Source organism: Colobus angolensis, unplaced genomic scaffold, assembly GCF_000951035.1.
Source record: "Colobus angolensis palliatus isolate OR3802 unplaced genomic scaffold, Cang.pa_1.0 Scaffold304, whole genome shotgun sequence".
NCBI lineage: Eukaryota > Metazoa > Chordata > Mammalia > Primates > Cercopithecidae > Colobus > Colobus angolensis.
Window position 1 is genome coordinate 926,059 of NW_012116311.1, and position 16,765 is coordinate 942,823.

The following is a 16,765-nucleotide window of genomic DNA, read 5'->3' on the forward strand; positions in this document are numbered from 1 at the left end:
GCTGGGCGTGGTGGTGGCAGGTGCCTGTAATCCCAGCTAATTGGGAAGCTGAGGCAGGAGAATTGCTTGAACCTGGGAGGTGGAAGTTGCAGTGAGCTGAGATCATGCCGTTACACTCCAGCAGTCTGGGCAATACAGCGAGACTCCGTCTCAAAAAAAAAAAAAAGAAAAAAAAAATAGTGCAGCTTTTTTCCTTTTGAATCCCTTTTAACTTTCTTTTCTATACCTTGTTATAATTGCTATGACCTCCAGTATGACAGTGGATGGAAAGGGATGATAGGTGCCATTCTTGTCTCATTCCTTATTTTAAGGGAGAGCTGTCAATACTTTATCTTTAATATCATTGCTGTAGAATTTTGTCCCTACTTTTTGTCGAATTGAGTGAGTTCTGTTTTATATCTAGGGTACAAATAATTGTTTTTTTGTGTGTGACTGGGTGTTGAATTTTATCAGATGTTTTTTCTGCATCTATTTAGTTAATTATATATTTTCCTTCTCTATTCTGTTATTATGGCAAATTACATTGACTTTCAAATGTTAAGCAAACTTTGCATTTAGGAATAAGCCCAATTTGGATATAATTTTTTATTCCTTTTGTATATCAATTGCTAATATTTTGTTTAGGACTTTTGCATCCATTATAATGAAAGGAATGGAATTGTATATTTATAGAATGTTAAATATATTATTGAGGCGGTTTTGTTTATAGACCTTTGAGAGAATAAATTACAAACTTGCATAAGGTGAAGTTTTTATGTTAAACTAGAGGTCTTGTAACTGACTTAAGTCCAGCTGCTTGCTACTTGGAGTCAAAAAAGACGAGAAATGAGGTGTGATGAAAAGAAGGCAATTTTATTAACCAAATGCTAGCAGTTGGAGAATGCCCAGGCTCTTACCTTCAAAAGACTGTTCTGCAATTTCTGAAACATGCTTTCCCATATTATAATTTTTTCTTAATTGGAGATGACCCAGACATCTCATGAGCATCAGTTACTTAATTCAGAATAATTTGAAAGTCCACTACAGGCATTTATCTCATTTACATGCCCTGAGCTTTTTCCATTTTTAACAGTTTATCTAGATTGCTTCTGCAAACTGAGATGTTATACAAAGCTAGTCATTATTTAAAGTTGTTTCCCTGTTAACCATTTTTAAAGTCTGAGTAACAGGTGAACACTTAAGTAAGAACCTAAGTAAATTTATTTTGCCGGCAACTCAGAATATTGAGCTGTTTTCATTGAACCACCAATCTAAATTAAATTAGTCTTATTTGTCAAAAATCACACAAAGATTAGTCTGTTTTTGACTGTGTTTTATAGTCTTATAACCGTTATGTTAAACCCTGACATCTTAATATATAGACATAGACAAATATAAAACCATTTGGTCAAAATACTTAGATAAAAATATATGCTGATAATTCTGAAGACATTTTTATTAATAATTTTAAAATCAATTTTATTTACCAAAGATTCATGTGAACTTGAAAAGCATTAGGACTTACTTAATTTATGAGTATTTATTTACTTATAAGCCAATTTGGTAGCATGCTAGATTCAATATATACATGTATGTACATATAGACATGTCTAAACATGTATACATACAGGCACAAAGATCCAATAGCTTTTACCTCAGAATCTAGCCATAAGACAGCAATACAAACTCACCACTTTATAAAAGATAGCTGATCCAAATTATTTTTCTGATGAAATTGGAACCTGTTCACATGGCTAAACCTTGTTTGCCTTGATAGGTAATCTAAGGAAAGCTGTCAACCAAAATTTGGGTAAAGCAGTCTCTATGGCAGTTTGGTTTTAAAAACCTCTTTATCCTTTTTTCCCCTTTTTTCTTCAGTTGCAAATGAGTTAATAATGATTCTGTTATAACCGTAACTGGCTGAACTGTATAAGAAAAATAAACTCTCCAAGTGCTGTTTAAACAGTGAGTTTTATCTCAACTCAAGTAGCATAATAGCACATTCAAAGCAGGCAGAAAAGAAAAGATGAAATAGAGAGCTAGCTTTAGAAGACTGTTTAATTTTATAGTTGCAGGTTAACCATTTGAGCTCTGAATTTTTCTTACTGTAATTTGCCCATAGTTTTAAAATGTGCACAAAAACGGGCTGTAATATTTAACCAGCTGGAGTCCCAGATAGTCCAGGAAAGAGCTCACATGCTTTCTCCCCTAAGAAAGCTTGACACAGATACAAGAAATATTCTGGAGTCCAAAAGAGTATGACAAAAATCAGACGCCAGGTTGTTGGAAAGCATTTCTCCACTAGCAAGGAGAGGAGCAGCCTATCTTGCTGGGTGGGACGGAGACAGTTTCAAAACACCCTCGGAGAGAGGGATAATGCTAAACAGAGACACAAACACAGGCAGATCCAATGCAGATGGAGCACTCCAAATCCATCCCCAAAAAGGGGAGACTGGAGATTAAGTGCTGAGATCTTGTCTCAAACCCAGACAGCATTGCAGAGTGACCTGCGTTGGGTCCAGATGGCAGAGGCCCAAATGGCACCACAGATGACCTGTACTAGGTCCAGACAACTAGAAAGTGCAGATGGCTAAGACAGAGGGTTTCCCAGTACACTCTGGTTGATTTATCCCACCCTTGAATTCCATTGACTTTCTAGGTGCCACTTTCTTTTCACTAACTGAGCATTACAGCAAAGGGAAGGGAAGGAAAAATCCTTGAGACAAGGGTGGTCTCCCTAGCTGCTGGGAATTCCTTAAGGTCCCAACTGCAGGGTCAGCTAGCCACGAGCAGCTGGCGTTTGCAAGTGGCCCCTGCCTTGGCCGGGTAGCCTGAGTGGGTGAGCCTTGGCCTGCTCCCACAGCCAATTGCTCCACTTGTTGGAAACCAGGTATACAGGGTGAGCCCCTCAAAACACACTGTTCCTCACACAAGGCACCACGTTTGTAACTGACTCAAGTCTGGCTGTTCACCACACGGAGGCCAAAAACATGAGAAGTGAGGTGCGGTGAAAGGAAAGCAGTTTATTAATCAAATGCTAGCAGTTGGGGACTGGCCAGGCTCATGCCCTCAAAAGACCATTTCAACTTTTTTGGGCTGAGTGAAGGGGTTTGGGAAAGGGAAAGAAAAGGTGTGGGAGAGATGTGGGAGTGGTGCAGGTCTGAATGTCTTGTTCTGATGGTTATATTGAGTCATCGCCCATCTGGAGGTATGGTTTGTGTCGTCCTGACTTCACTGGGTACTGCTAGGCTAACTGTTGGAAACTCCCCCTAAGCAAAAGGAGTCTGCAACTCCATTTCTGCTTGGTTCGTTTCAAAACTGGCCCCTGAAATTTCTAAGCAAGTACATAGTTAGATAAGTGAACACTGTTCCTGAAAGTGCCTGGTGGGAAAGGGAGAAACTAAGAGTTTCAAAGTATGCTTCGAGGCTGAAAGCAAAAAGGAAAAAAAAGGGTTCTAAAATGCATTTTGAGACTTGGATACTCGGTCCATGAAAAGTGAATTATCTTCTCTTTTAGTAAGACTTTATAACATCTATATGTTTTTACATTTTTCCTTATTTATTGGTAAAGAAGCATTTAAATGTGGCAGGGTCTCTGACAAAGTTCTTAGTAACAATTTAGGAAGATGACTATAGTGCAACTTTGTGAAATTGACTTGCTAAAAGCAAATTGTTAAGTAGCTGGCTTAAAGCTTTTAGTTTCTCTCCCTCCTTGATTGTTTTTAAGAACTAAATACTAATACAGTTGGTAACATGTTCTATTGTTTAGGCTTAGTTTATTATGATCAAATATTCTTGCTTTTTAATGACAACAAATACAATTTCAGAAACTAAAGAGTACCAAGAACCAGAGGTTCCAGAGAGTAACCAGAAACAGTGGCAATCTAAGAGAAAGTCAGCGTGTATTAACCAGAATCCTGTTGCATCTTCAAATCAGTGGCAGGTTCCAGAATTAGCCCGAAAGGTTAATACAGAGGTAACTTTTCCACTACAGAACAACATTGCTTTTTTGTTCATAATGCATTTCTGAAGTTTGATGATCATATTAAATGTTTTCTTTTATTAAATGTATATGATATGTAGTAGAATAGTTTATTTAAAGGTTTTTTAATCATTTATAGAATGGTGTTCAGTAGCAGTCATACATTCAGTAAGTCAGGCTAAATTATTTTCTATCTTCGATAGTGTTTCTAGATTGCCAGTAGACTGGTGCTATGGGCCAAATCTCGTTCTTAGCCTGATTGTGTAAAGATTTATTGGAACACTGACACACTGATTCATTTAATGTCTATGGCTGCTTTTGCATTATAAGACCAGAGTTGATTAGTTGTATTAGAGACCACCTGGCCTGCGAAGTTTAAAGTGTTTACTATCTGGTCCTTTGCAGAAAACTGTGTGCTGATCTCTGAACTAGCACGGTGCTGTCCCAAGCACTTAACAGTTTCCTGTGGTCATACTCATTGATAAAAATAGAAAAATATAGCCTAGACAATGTACATGAATTTGTAACATACTGAATGATCATTCCTGGTGGCTTTTCAGAAGGAATGATCAAGTAGGATACTAGAGAGCTATAGCTGCAGTTCATGGCCATAGTTTCCTTACCATTTCTTTTCAGTGACTTGTAGTAAATACAGTAAAGGCTTTGTTAATTCATTCGTTCTCGAACATTTGGTCTTTTATATTCTTAATTATCAATACTCCTAAAGAGCTTTTTTTATGTTGATTATATTTATCTCTATTTACTATATTAGGATGTAAAACCAAGAAATTTTAAAAATGTTTATTAATTAATTAAAAATAAGTGAGGGCCGGCACGGTGGCTCACGCCTGTAATCCCAGCACTTTGGGAGGCCAAGGCCGGTGGATCACGAGGTCAGGAGATGAAGATCATCCTGGCTAACACGGTGAAACCCCGTATCTACTAAAAATACAAAGAATTAGCCAGGCGTCGTGGTGGGCGCCTGTAGTCCCAACATACTTGGGAGGCTGAGGCAGGAGAATGGCTTGAACCCGGGAGGCAGGGCTTGCAGTGAGCAGAGATCGTGTCACTGCACTCCAGCCTGGGCGACAGAGTGAGACTCCGTCTCAAAAAAAAAAAAACAAAATTATAAACTTATGTGAATATAAATGCACTATTATGAAAAATAGGTATTTTCTGAAACAAAAGAACTACAGTGAGAAGAGTAGCATTGTTTTACAGTTTTTGCAAATCTAACAGTTGGCTTAACAGAAGACTGGATTCTTATGTCTGCTTTTGCATTCAATGTATTTCATTATTACATGTCATACGGTCTCTAGAAAACTCCTGTATATATTCATGAGAAAATAAAAGTGAGAAAGGTAAATATTGTCATAGTAAGATCTCTAAATAGTAGATATAGATAACAAATGCTGGATGATAAGGATCCTGACAGGTTGAGTCATAGATTGTATCAAACAAGCATCTCCTCTTTTTTTCTATTTGAAAACTGTACACTAATAGGATTGTAAGGGAACTGAAAACCATATGGATCATTAAAGAAATGCAAATCAAAACCATAATTAGATACTACTTCACACCCACTAGGATGGCTTTAATTAAAGAGACAATAACAAGTGTTGGTGAGGATGTGGAGAATTTTAGAACCTTCATATGCTGCTAGTGGAAATGTAAAATGGTGCAGTCACTTTGGATAACAGTCTGGGAGTTCTTCAGAAGGTTAAACATAGCTTTATATGATCCAGTCATTCCACTCCTAGGTTTGTAGTTAAGAGAATTGAAAATATACATCCACACAAATATTTGTACATAAATATTCATAGTAACATTTTCATAATTGCCAAAAAGTGGAAATAACTAAATATCCATCCAATGAATGGATAAACAAAATCTGGTACATCCATACAATGGAATGTTAATCAGCAATGAACAGTAATGAAGTACTAGTACCCGTTACAACATAAGTTAACATTTACAATATGCTAAGTGAAAGAAGCTCACCACAAAAGCCCATATATTTAATGATCCCATTTAGATAAAATCGTCAGAATAGGCAAATCCATAGAAGTGGAAAGTAGATTAGTGGTTGCCAGGGGCCAGGAGCAGTGGGGAGTGGGGAATGATTACTAATGGGTATGAGGTTTCTTTTTAGAAGATGAAAATATTCTAAAATTGGATAGTGGTGATGGTTGCACAGCTGTGAACCATTGCACAACTAAAAACCATTGGATAGTACACATAAAAAGAACAAGTATAGAATCTAGGCAGTTTCTTGTGGATACTGCTTGTCCAGCAGTCTCTTCAAGGGAGGAATGTTTTTGTCTCACATCTCACTTACCAAATGGCTGTGTGCTCTCTGTTCTGTGTCCAGACCATTTCTTCCTCTTTCTTGTAAAGGTCTGTTCTTTTGATGCTTTTGACTTACTCTCAATCTCTGAAAGTCCTGGTGACTCCCCATCGTTCCTTGAAGATACTAGGCTCTGGATCAACCAGATCCCAACAACTGTCACTGTTTTTGTTGGCTTTTACACTCCTGTTTATTACCAGTCCTACAGCTGGCCTTCATTTTTCCAACTTCTTCCTATTTCATGACCATTTCCTTAATTTTACTTTAGCCACCCACTCCTTATATCCTCAATTCTGAATGCAAATGCAAACATTCCACTCTATGATCATGATCTTTTCATTTTCCTTGTTCATTAATCTTACTACAGCAGTTCCTCAGTAACATCTTTACCATTAATCCTAAAATATGTGCATGTTTGCACGTGAGCATAGACCCACGAAGTCTTAAATAAGAGGGAAAATTTATCCTGGAAAAAAATTTCTTGGCCAAGACTGAAATGTAGAAAGTAGGATAGATTTAGCCACTGTAATTCTCAAGTGCGTAATGAGGACCAGTGTGTTGAAATTATAATAGATAAACCAATTTAATCCAAATTATCTGCAAATATTTTCTAATAACTAAAGCTGTCCTGAAATTGAAGTGAACCTCTGTAGACTAGTGATGCTTAGTTACTAAAAGTATTCAAGCAAAACTTGGTTCTCTATTTAATTGAGATGTGCTACAGCAGGGGTTATAGCAAACTTTCTATAAAGGGGTTATCAGGCTATGCAGGCTAGAAGGGCTCTGTTGTAGCTTTTCACTTCTGCCATTAGAGCATGAAAATAAAAGCAATAGACAATATGTAAACAAATTGGCATAGCCATGTTCTAATAAAACTTTGTTTACAAAAATAGGCAGGCAGCAGGCCACATTCAGCCTGAGTCTGTAGGCTGTAATTTGCTGATCTCTGCTACAACAAATGTTCTTTCATCATTGGTGTTTGTACGGGATGAATCCTACAGGTTCTTTTTTTTTTTTTTTTACAACAATGCTTTTGGAAAAAATTTCTGCAGGTTCTGTCTCTTATGGTAGACACAATATAGGTATTTGTCATTCCACATTTTGCTAAGTAATTAGTATTCTGCATTTGAGGAGAAGGGAATAAAGTTTTATTGATTAAAGAAAGGCTGATTTTCAGAAACACAGGCAACTATTTTAGATTATAAGAATTTAATACCTGTTACAATAGCTCTGATAGAGGAGAATGTTGAATTCTGTTTTAAACAATTTTGTGTGCCTTCCCGGTACTTGCCATCAGTTTGAGCAGAATGTACTAGGCTTAAGAATTTGGAGTAAAATAACTACACTAAAAAAATTATTGAAAGTCTAAAATGTATATATATATATATATATATATGCCTACCCCTTTTAGTATGTTTTTGTATATCATATGTTATTGTTTTATTTTAAAAGTTATAATATTTGTAAAAACTAGTGAACAGACAACTAATTTAAAAACTCTAAATCATAGTGTTCCTTATTTTGTTTTAGCAGAAACACACCACTTTTGAGCAACCTGTCTTTTCAGTTTCAAAACAGTCACCGCCAATGTCAGCATCTAAATGGTTTGACCCAAAATCTATTTGTAAGACACCAAGCAGCAATACCTTGGATGATTACATGAGCTGGTAATTACTTTTGGCCCCTTGCTTGATTGGCAGGGTGGTATGATAGAATTAACATGGGCTTCTGGGCCAAATAAATCTGGGATTAAATCCTACTCTTTTACTTTAAAGACTTTCCAACTTCATGTTATTTTCTCAGCATCATTGTTTTCATCTATAAAATGGAAAGGGGAAAGTGGTTGCATTAATGCATATCTGTAAGGATTGTTGTGAATGTAGTTTCTGTCATATTGTAATCTGTACCTACAACCTATAAATAGTCTAAGGATGTAAAACGTCTTGATAATCATGTATTGCCATACAGATATCTCTCTACTGAGAGAGAGATTTTAAAGGTTAGTATTCTTAGAGCGGATAAAGAGTAGATGAATTTTTTCACGTGAGTGGTGGTAATTGGAAAGTGATAGCTTCTGGAAGAGATTGGTTGCTACAGTTCATGTAGTTCTGGGGATATTCAAGGGTGTAGTACTTGAGTGGATAGGAATGATGGATAAGTGAAGAAGTTTGATGATGAGTGTGCTGACTGACAGGGAACACAAGGGATACTACAAAAAAAAAAATGAATGACATTTCAAAGAAAGGAAATAAAGGGGTGTGGTACATTACAACCATCAACCAGTGGCTATATCTTTAATGTCTTAGGGGATAGCTTAAGTCTATGTTGTCTTTTGCATTTCATTTTCATAATGTAATCTTGATCTTAATTAGAACTGGCCTTAAAGATTTTATAACCCAGCCTCTTACCTACTTAATATAGTTTTACTATATATTGCCTCGTTTTATTATATGTAGAATATTTTAAAGAATGATTGCTAACTAAAATAGCAATAATAGATATTTCTTGTGACATTAAGTTAATTATTGTTAACAAATATTTGTGGAGCTCTTTCGTGCCAAGCATTGTTCTAGGTGTTGAGGATATATTAATAGCAAACAAGGCAAACAAAGCACAAATGTATGCTGGACAGATTTAAGCTCAAAGGCCAAACTCCTCTGACGTAACTGGCTTTCTGATGTTTCTAGCAAGCCATTATAGATATTGTTTAAAAAACACTCAAAATCTGTGACCGGCCATAAGCTGACGTTTGCTAAATTCGTATAAAATAACTCTAACTACTTTGTATTTTAAATGCCATCTTTTTTATTTTACAGACAGAGATTTCTTGTCTGCATACAAATATTTATTTTCAGAAAGAATTCCCCAAAATTAAATATCTGGTGGTGGCATATCTGGAATAAATTTCAGCTATATCATGTAAACTGACTTGGGTTCTGTTTGATGTAGCACTTTTAAGTTTATATCAGCCTTTTAAAATACTTGAAAACAATCAGAATCTTATTTATTAAATTGTAATGTTTTAAATAAAAAATATATATATTTCCTAGTTTTAGAACTCCAGTTGTAAAGAATGACTTTCCACCTGCTTGTCAGTTGTCAACACCTTATGGCCAACCTGCCTGTTTCCAGCAGCAGCAGCACCAAATACCTGCTACTCCACTTCAAAATTTACAGGTTCGATAAGCTTTATATATGATGGTATATGTTAAGATACAATCAGTTTTACAGCTTTTATTTTTATAGCATCTAGTTATCAGGAAAGGTCTGAAGAACTTGGCCATTTTTATTTCCACTAGACAAAACTCTCCTGCTGTCTTGATAAGAGTGTGCCTTGTGGCTTTGAGAGGTTCATTATTGAAGAAGCTGATGAAGTTACTCTTATTAACTAGGCCAAAGGATCCAGTTTGAATAGCTGGATAAAATTTCTCTTATAATCAAGGCTACCTTTTATTTTTTATTTTTATTTATTTGTTTTTTTTGAGACAGAGTCTCGCTCTGTTGCCCAGGCTAGAGTGCAGTGGCGCGATTTCGGCTCACTACAACCTCTGCTTCCCAGGTTCAAGCGATTCATGTGCCTTAGCCTCCTGGGTAGCTGAGATTACAGGCACACATCACCACACCTGGCTAATTTTTGTATTTTTGTTAGAGACAGGGTTTCCCCATGTTGCTCAGGCTGGTCTGGAACTCCTGGCCTCAAGCCATCCACCCGCCTCAGCCTCCCAAAGTTCTGGGATTACAGGCATGAGCCACTACGCCTGGCCGAGGTTACTTTTTGTTGTGTTTTGTCAGCTGCTAGTGAGCAGCTTCATTTTGTTTGTTAGTATACAATTCATTTGGAAATGTAAATTTTCAAAAATATCAGAATAGCAATATGAGGTACTGCTAGAATGTATTATACTAATAACTGTAAATTAAGAGGAAAGATTTTTTTGCTGATGAGGCAAAAGTTGGTTTCTTATAACTGTCCTAGAGGCAGCTTAATACTGTTAGAAAACGTGGGCCTTGGAGACACTGGGCATGAATCTTGGCCTCACTACTTACCATCTGTGTGATCTTTTGCAAGTTACGTAAACTTTCTGTGCTCATTTCATCATCTTTAAAATTAATAAAGCTTACTATCTCCTAGGATGGTTATGAAGATTAAATTAGTTAATATATATTTAACTCCTAATACAGAGCATGACACTTAGTAAATCAGAAATATTAGCAGCAATTGTTATTTAAATAAAACAATAAAAAAACCCATGAGTAACTAACTATAAAAATCAACTAATAAAAAAATTAGTCGACAGAATAAGAACAATGGTTATCAGGGAAGGGAAAAGGAGGAATGGGGAGTTACTGTTTAATGGGTATAGAGTTTCAGTGATGATATTTGCACCACCATCCATCTCCAGAACTTTTTCATTATCACATACTGAATGTACTTAATGCACTGAGTTGTACCTAAAAATGGTTAAAGTGGTAAATTTTGCGTTATGTATAATTTGCGCAATTTGAAAGAATAATGGATAAAACAATGAACTGACAGTCGATACTAACTATAAAGAGGTGATAGTGTTTTGAGGATTGAAACAATATAATAAATTACAAAGGAAAAAGAAAAATGATCAAGTTTGTTCATGCATTGATTCAAAACACATTTATTTAGCTATTACTGTCAGGCCCTGTTTGAGTTGCAATCCAGAAGACGAGTCACAGATGACAAGTGAAGGGGCTTGGTGGAGCCTTCTAGAAGAGGCCAGTATCAGGAGAGGACTGAAACGAGGCCACAGTGTGGCTAGAGCTCAGGAAGGGGAAGGGGTGAGTCCCAAGGTTTGCTGGGCCCTTAAGTTTTACCCTAAGAGGGTGGAAAGCTTTGGAAGAGGTTGAAGCAGGGAAGTGAAATGATCCGATTTGCATTTTGGAAACTCTAACCACAGTGAGTAGGGCAGACTAAGGGGGATGTGGAATGTCCTGTGTAGGAAACTGGAGTTCACATTAGTGTTGAATCACAAATAAGAGTTATTTTATTCTAAAAGCTGTCAGCAGCCATGGGGAAAGGACATTGAACTGCTTTCTTCCCTCAGCAATGTTCACAGTTTTAAATATGAAAGGAAGAAGAGAGAGGAGGCACAAAAGGAAGGAGTGGGGAAATGATGAAATTACAACACATAAATGTTTAGAAGCCCAATACTTTGTTACAGGAAATATGTATGGACTCAACAATGTATCTCAATCCTATAGGTGAAAAAATTAGAATACTAACTTTTTATTTAAATAGGAGATTACATGAGAGATTCTACCATTTGGAACCTAAAGCAGGCCTTAGTTAAATTGAGGTTTATTCAGACCTTGTTTCAACTTGGTTAATCAGCTAATCAGGAGCTCTTTTTGTTTCAACTTCTTTATCAGCTCAGAATAAGTCCTCTCAGCACTCCATCTGTTCAAAGCATTTATAGGTACACAGAGAGATCCTCCAGTATAAGGGAAGGGATGATGGGGCAGGTTGTGTAGTACATCACCTGAAAGTTTGCTGGGCAAGATGCTGAGGTTCTGAAAAATTAAGTAACTTTTGAACATCACTCAGCACAAAGTGTAGGGCTGTATTAATGAGTTCTCACACTGCTATAAAGAAATATCTGAGAGTAATTTATAAAGAAAAGAGGGTTGAGCTGGCTAATGGTTCCACAGGCTGTACAGTAGTCATGATGCTGGCAATCTGCTTGGATTCTGAGGAGGCCTCAGGAAACTTTGAATCGTGGCAGAAGGTGAAGGGGAGCAAATGTCACATGGCTGGAACAGGAGGAAGAGAGAGAGTTGTGGGGAGGTGCCACATACTTTTAAACCACCAGATCTCTTGAGAACTCTCAAAGAAGCACTGAGGGGGAAATCTACCCCCATGATTCAGTCACCTCTCACCAGGCCCCACTTCCAACATTGGGAATTACAGTTTGACAGATCCAAACCATGTCAGGGACATTGCTGAAATTTGCGTTTGTCTCATTGACTCTGGACCTCTTAGCACCTTAGCACATTGCTTCCTTTATAATATAACGCTAAATGAGAAAGAAGAATACATATATAGCCAGATGGTAGTGGCATGCCTGTAATCCCAGCTACTTGGGAGGCTGAGGCAGGAGAATCGCTTGAGCCTGGGAGGCAGAGGGTGCGGTGAGCTGAGATCATGCCACTGCAGTCCAGTCTGGGAAACAGAATGAGACCCTGTCTCAAAAAAAAAAAAAATACAGATATAATTATATGTGTGTATGTGTACATATGTAAATAGGTATAAGGAAAAAGAAAAGAAAAATGAAAAATATAATTTTATATTTTAGTTTTTATTTTTTTTTAAGCTTATAAGTTTGCAGATTGCATATTAAGTGGTTTTTTCCTCCTCGAAATTTGTTTTTAAGTCAAAACCAGTTAAAGGGGGAGATCTTAGAAGTTTGTCTGCATTATTTTTTAAGGTTTTTTTTATTTGATTAACTAGAGCAAGTCCTTTTAAAAATATTGTAACATTTCTAATTAAGATTTAAGATAATTTCAAAATGGGGAGCAGTTGACTGTACCAAATGTAAGCTAGTTTCTTAGGCATATTGATTGCACTTTTATTTATATATTTTACTTATTTAGGTTTTAGCATCATCTTCAGCAAATGAATGCATTTCGGTTAAAGGAAGAATTTATTCCATATTAAAGCAGATAGGAAGTGGAGGTTCAAGCAAGGTAAGTATCTTAAAATATTTAAGAAATAAAAATATTTTAAACTTTCTATTTTTTTGTCTTTTTACCTGTGAGGTCTGCTTTTCCTTACCTTCTAGGGGCCATGTTGCCCTTGAGCGAAAAAGCCATCTTAACACCTGCCCTTCTCTTCTCACTGCCTCACATGTGACATATCTTCTTTAGATTTCTTATTCCCAGTCTCCTTCCTTTCCTTTCAATGTCCTATGCTTCTAAACTTCTTCTTTAATAACAAAAACATTGACATGGGGTAGTGAATGACCACTATGTATTATCACAAAAGAATCAGAAATTTCTGAGTCAGAATGTGATGTAAATTGCTAATATGTTTAGAATCATTCAGCAAGGATTTTTGCTGATGGATTTTGTTTTGTTTTGAGTTATTCATTTCAGAAACAGAATTCAGTAACAAGTGAATTTCTGGAATTAGATTATTTTCTAAACTTACCTGAGTTCTAAATTTATATCATTTTACATCTCTAGATTGAAGGCATCTTAATCTTAAGCATTATCTAAATTTACCATCTTTGATTGTCATTGAATTAAATCTACTTCCGTTAGATTTTTGCCTTCATCACTCACCAAAATAACTGTAATTAAGACCACTAATGACCTCCATTTTTTTTGCCAAATCTGATTCTTAGCTTAGATTTTGGATTATTTAGCATTTGGGACAACTGATTTTTTTTTTCTCAATCAAGGTTTTTTCCACACTTGGTTTGTGTTTTTCTCTTCTCAAACTGGCCATACCTATTGTCTTCCTCATATTCCTGATTTCAGTGAAGCAGTGCTCCAGGGCTTAGTCCTCAACCCTCTTTCATCTTTTTCTTAAACTCATTCTGTTGGTGTTCTCTTTCAGTCTTGTGGTTTCAAATACCATGTATATGCCGACACTTCTCCAACTTGTATTTCCAGCTCATACCTCCTTTGAATTGCAGACTTGTATATTCAACTTGACTATTCAACGTCGCTTCTTAGTGTCTACCAGGCATTTAAAACAATATGTCCAAACACAACTCTTGCTCCTTAGCTTTTCCCATTTCAGTACATGGCAGCTTCATTCTTCCAATTGATTGACCAAAAAATTGGTGCCTCTTACTCTCATACACACATCTAGCCAGTCAGCAAATCTTGTTGGTTCTACTTCAGAGTATCTCCAGAATCTGTTTCTCATCATCTCCAGCATTATTGTTTTGGTCAAGGCAACTTTAATATTTTCACCTAAATTACTTTAATAGCCTCCTAAAGGATTTCATTGACTCAGTCCTTGCCCTCCTGGTCTATTTTTTAAAATTGTATATTGACAAATTATAGTTGTATATTTTTATGGGGTACAGGGTGGTATTAGCTTTTTTAATACAATGTGAAATGATTAAGCAAATTAACATCTATTACTTCAATTTTTTTGTGTGATGAGAACATTAGCAGTTGACTCTGCAATATTGAAATGTAGAGTATCCAATTATTATTTTCAGCATGCTATGCTAATCATCTAAAAAGAAAGCAAACTTGTATCTTCTATTTGAGCCTTTGTATCCCTTCACCAACATCTCCCCATTTCCCTCAACCTCCAGCCTTTGGTAACCACTATTGTCAAAGGTGGTATGACCTCTTCTCTATGAGTTTAATTGTTTTAGATTTCACATATAAGTGAGAACATGAGGTATTTGTCTTTCTATGTTAGCTTATTTCAGTTCCTCCTGGCCTATTTTAACATAACATCCTGTTTTCCTCTAGATATCATCATGTGTCTTCTGAGTTAGGCCTTCCTTGCCCACACTCTAAAACTGCAACTCCCACCTTTCAATCACCAGTGTTCTCCATTCCCCACCTGGTTTGTTTTTCTGTGTATCTTACCTTCTAACACATTCTGTAATTTACTTGCTTGATTTGTTGTTTGTGTCCCCCTGCACTTGAATGTGAGCTCTATGAAGATAGTGATGTTTTTCTGATTTGCTCAGTGATACTAGCCCCAGTATCCAGAACAGTACTTAGACCAGAGAGGGATTGAATTTATTAGTTGAATGAGTAAACTGTCTGTCCTCAGCTCTTTTGCTATTATAAGTTGTTAAGGATGACACATTAAACAAAAACTGTTGGACTCATTTTAAGTTTTACTGTAATTTCCTAATCTCACAATAATTAGACTTGCATAAGCCTGTCTTATTAACTTATTAAAAATAAGGACGGCTGGGTGCGGTGGCTCACACCTGTAATCCCAGCACTTTGGGAGGCTGAGGCGGGCGGATCACCAGGTCAGGAGATCGAGAACATCCTGGCTAATAGGGTGAAACCCTGTCTCTACTAAAAATACAAAAAAATTAGCTGGGTGTAGTAGCGGGTGCCTGTAGTCCCAGCCACTTGGGAGACTGAGGCAGGAGAATGGCTTGAACCTGGGAGGCAGAGCTTGCAGTGAGCTGAGATTGCGCCACTGTACTCCAGCCTGGGTGACAGAGCGAGATTCCGTCTCAAAAAAAAAAAAAAATAAGGTATGTGCATTCCCATGTGTATCAACTCTTCAATAAATATTGATTTCATTATACATTTCCTTTTATCAGTCTATTTGAATTACCTAATTTAGTTGCTTTCATAAAAATTACTTGGTTAATATTTATTATTTATTTGTTATTTGGCTATATTTCAGTAGTATCAAGGTACTGACACTTAATAGAGGCATTTATTTAGTGGTATGTTTTCAGAGAATGTAGAGTAGTCTTAATGGCATTTTAACATTTTTTTCCTTGGAGTATAATGAAGGTGTAAGCTTAAGTAAAGGGCCAAGTGATAAAGCAATGGCTGGCCCATATTTTCTGAATTCAACTAAATTATCATTTAAGTTAATTATGATTGAGTTGAAAAAAATCAAACGCCTCAAAGAAAGTAACATGCTTTATGAAACTAACACCATTTATGCTTTGCCTGTTTCAGAGTTTAGGCAGTGACCAACTTTTAAGGAGGCTATTGAGAGTATCTAGAACAGTCGTGGGGTAATGAGAATGGTCAAGACACTGGTAACTTCCCATAAAACTAACAAATCATAATTCTGACACTATCTCTATGAAATTGAAATAAGGCTTACCTAAACCAGATTGCGAGAGTTTTGCCAGAACAGGGACAGTGGGGGCAATAATAAACTCATTCAGGCAAAAAGTTAATTTAAAAGTTTTCATTTGTTTACTTAATTTTAAGATCTTATTACATAAATAGCTTTAGTATCCTGTACTTTTTTTTTCTGATATGTCCGAAAACTTTAGCATGTTTTAAAACGTCCACTTTATTTTGTCCTGAATGTCTTCAGTGATGGTAGCTAACATTTGCTTCACTCCAGACACACTGCAGAACACAGCGCAGACATCAGTCATCTGAGTCATCCTTCCAATCCTGTGCCATAGGTACTACTAACAGCATTTGATTTTTGAGAGACTAAGGAACTTGCCCAGTTAGGTTGCTGATAAAGATGGAGCTGGAGCTCAAATACAGTTATTTCTTTCTAGTCTTTCCTAAGTTTTATATCCTATATTTTCTAATCTTTAAATTTTATTTTTATGATACAAAGCTATTTCATTGTATGGATATACTACCAGAACATACAAATAATGTATTAGTCATCAGATTCAGGGTCATGGGTTAATGAGGCTATTTACCTTTTACAAAATGGCTTTATGCTGCTGTTTTTAAATCACTATCTGTTTTATTGTTATTTTCTTATCCCTCTTATGCCCCATCCCCCT

General features: G+C 36.3%; 1 protein-coding gene across 2 annotated transcripts in view; it reads left to right on the top strand.

Annotated features, from left to right (window-relative positions):
* TTK (TTK protein kinase) overlaps nucleotides 1-16,765 on the top strand; it is a 40,036-nt gene that overhangs the window by 14,715 nt on the left and 8,556 nt on the right. The window contains exons 11-14 of one of the 2 annotated variants that reach the window (XM_011950277.1): nucleotides 3,807-3,955; nucleotides 7,842-7,975; nucleotides 9,359-9,485; nucleotides 12,927-13,019. In XM_011950277.1, the coding sequence (XP_011805667.1) occupies nucleotides 3,807-3,955; nucleotides 7,842-7,975; nucleotides 9,359-9,485; nucleotides 12,927-13,019 (503 nt within the window). Of the gene's footprint in view, nucleotides 1-3,806; nucleotides 3,956-7,838; nucleotides 7,976-9,358; nucleotides 9,486-12,926; nucleotides 13,020-16,765 lie in introns of both variants that reach the window. The other variant, XM_011950276.1, reaches the window with a different exon arrangement.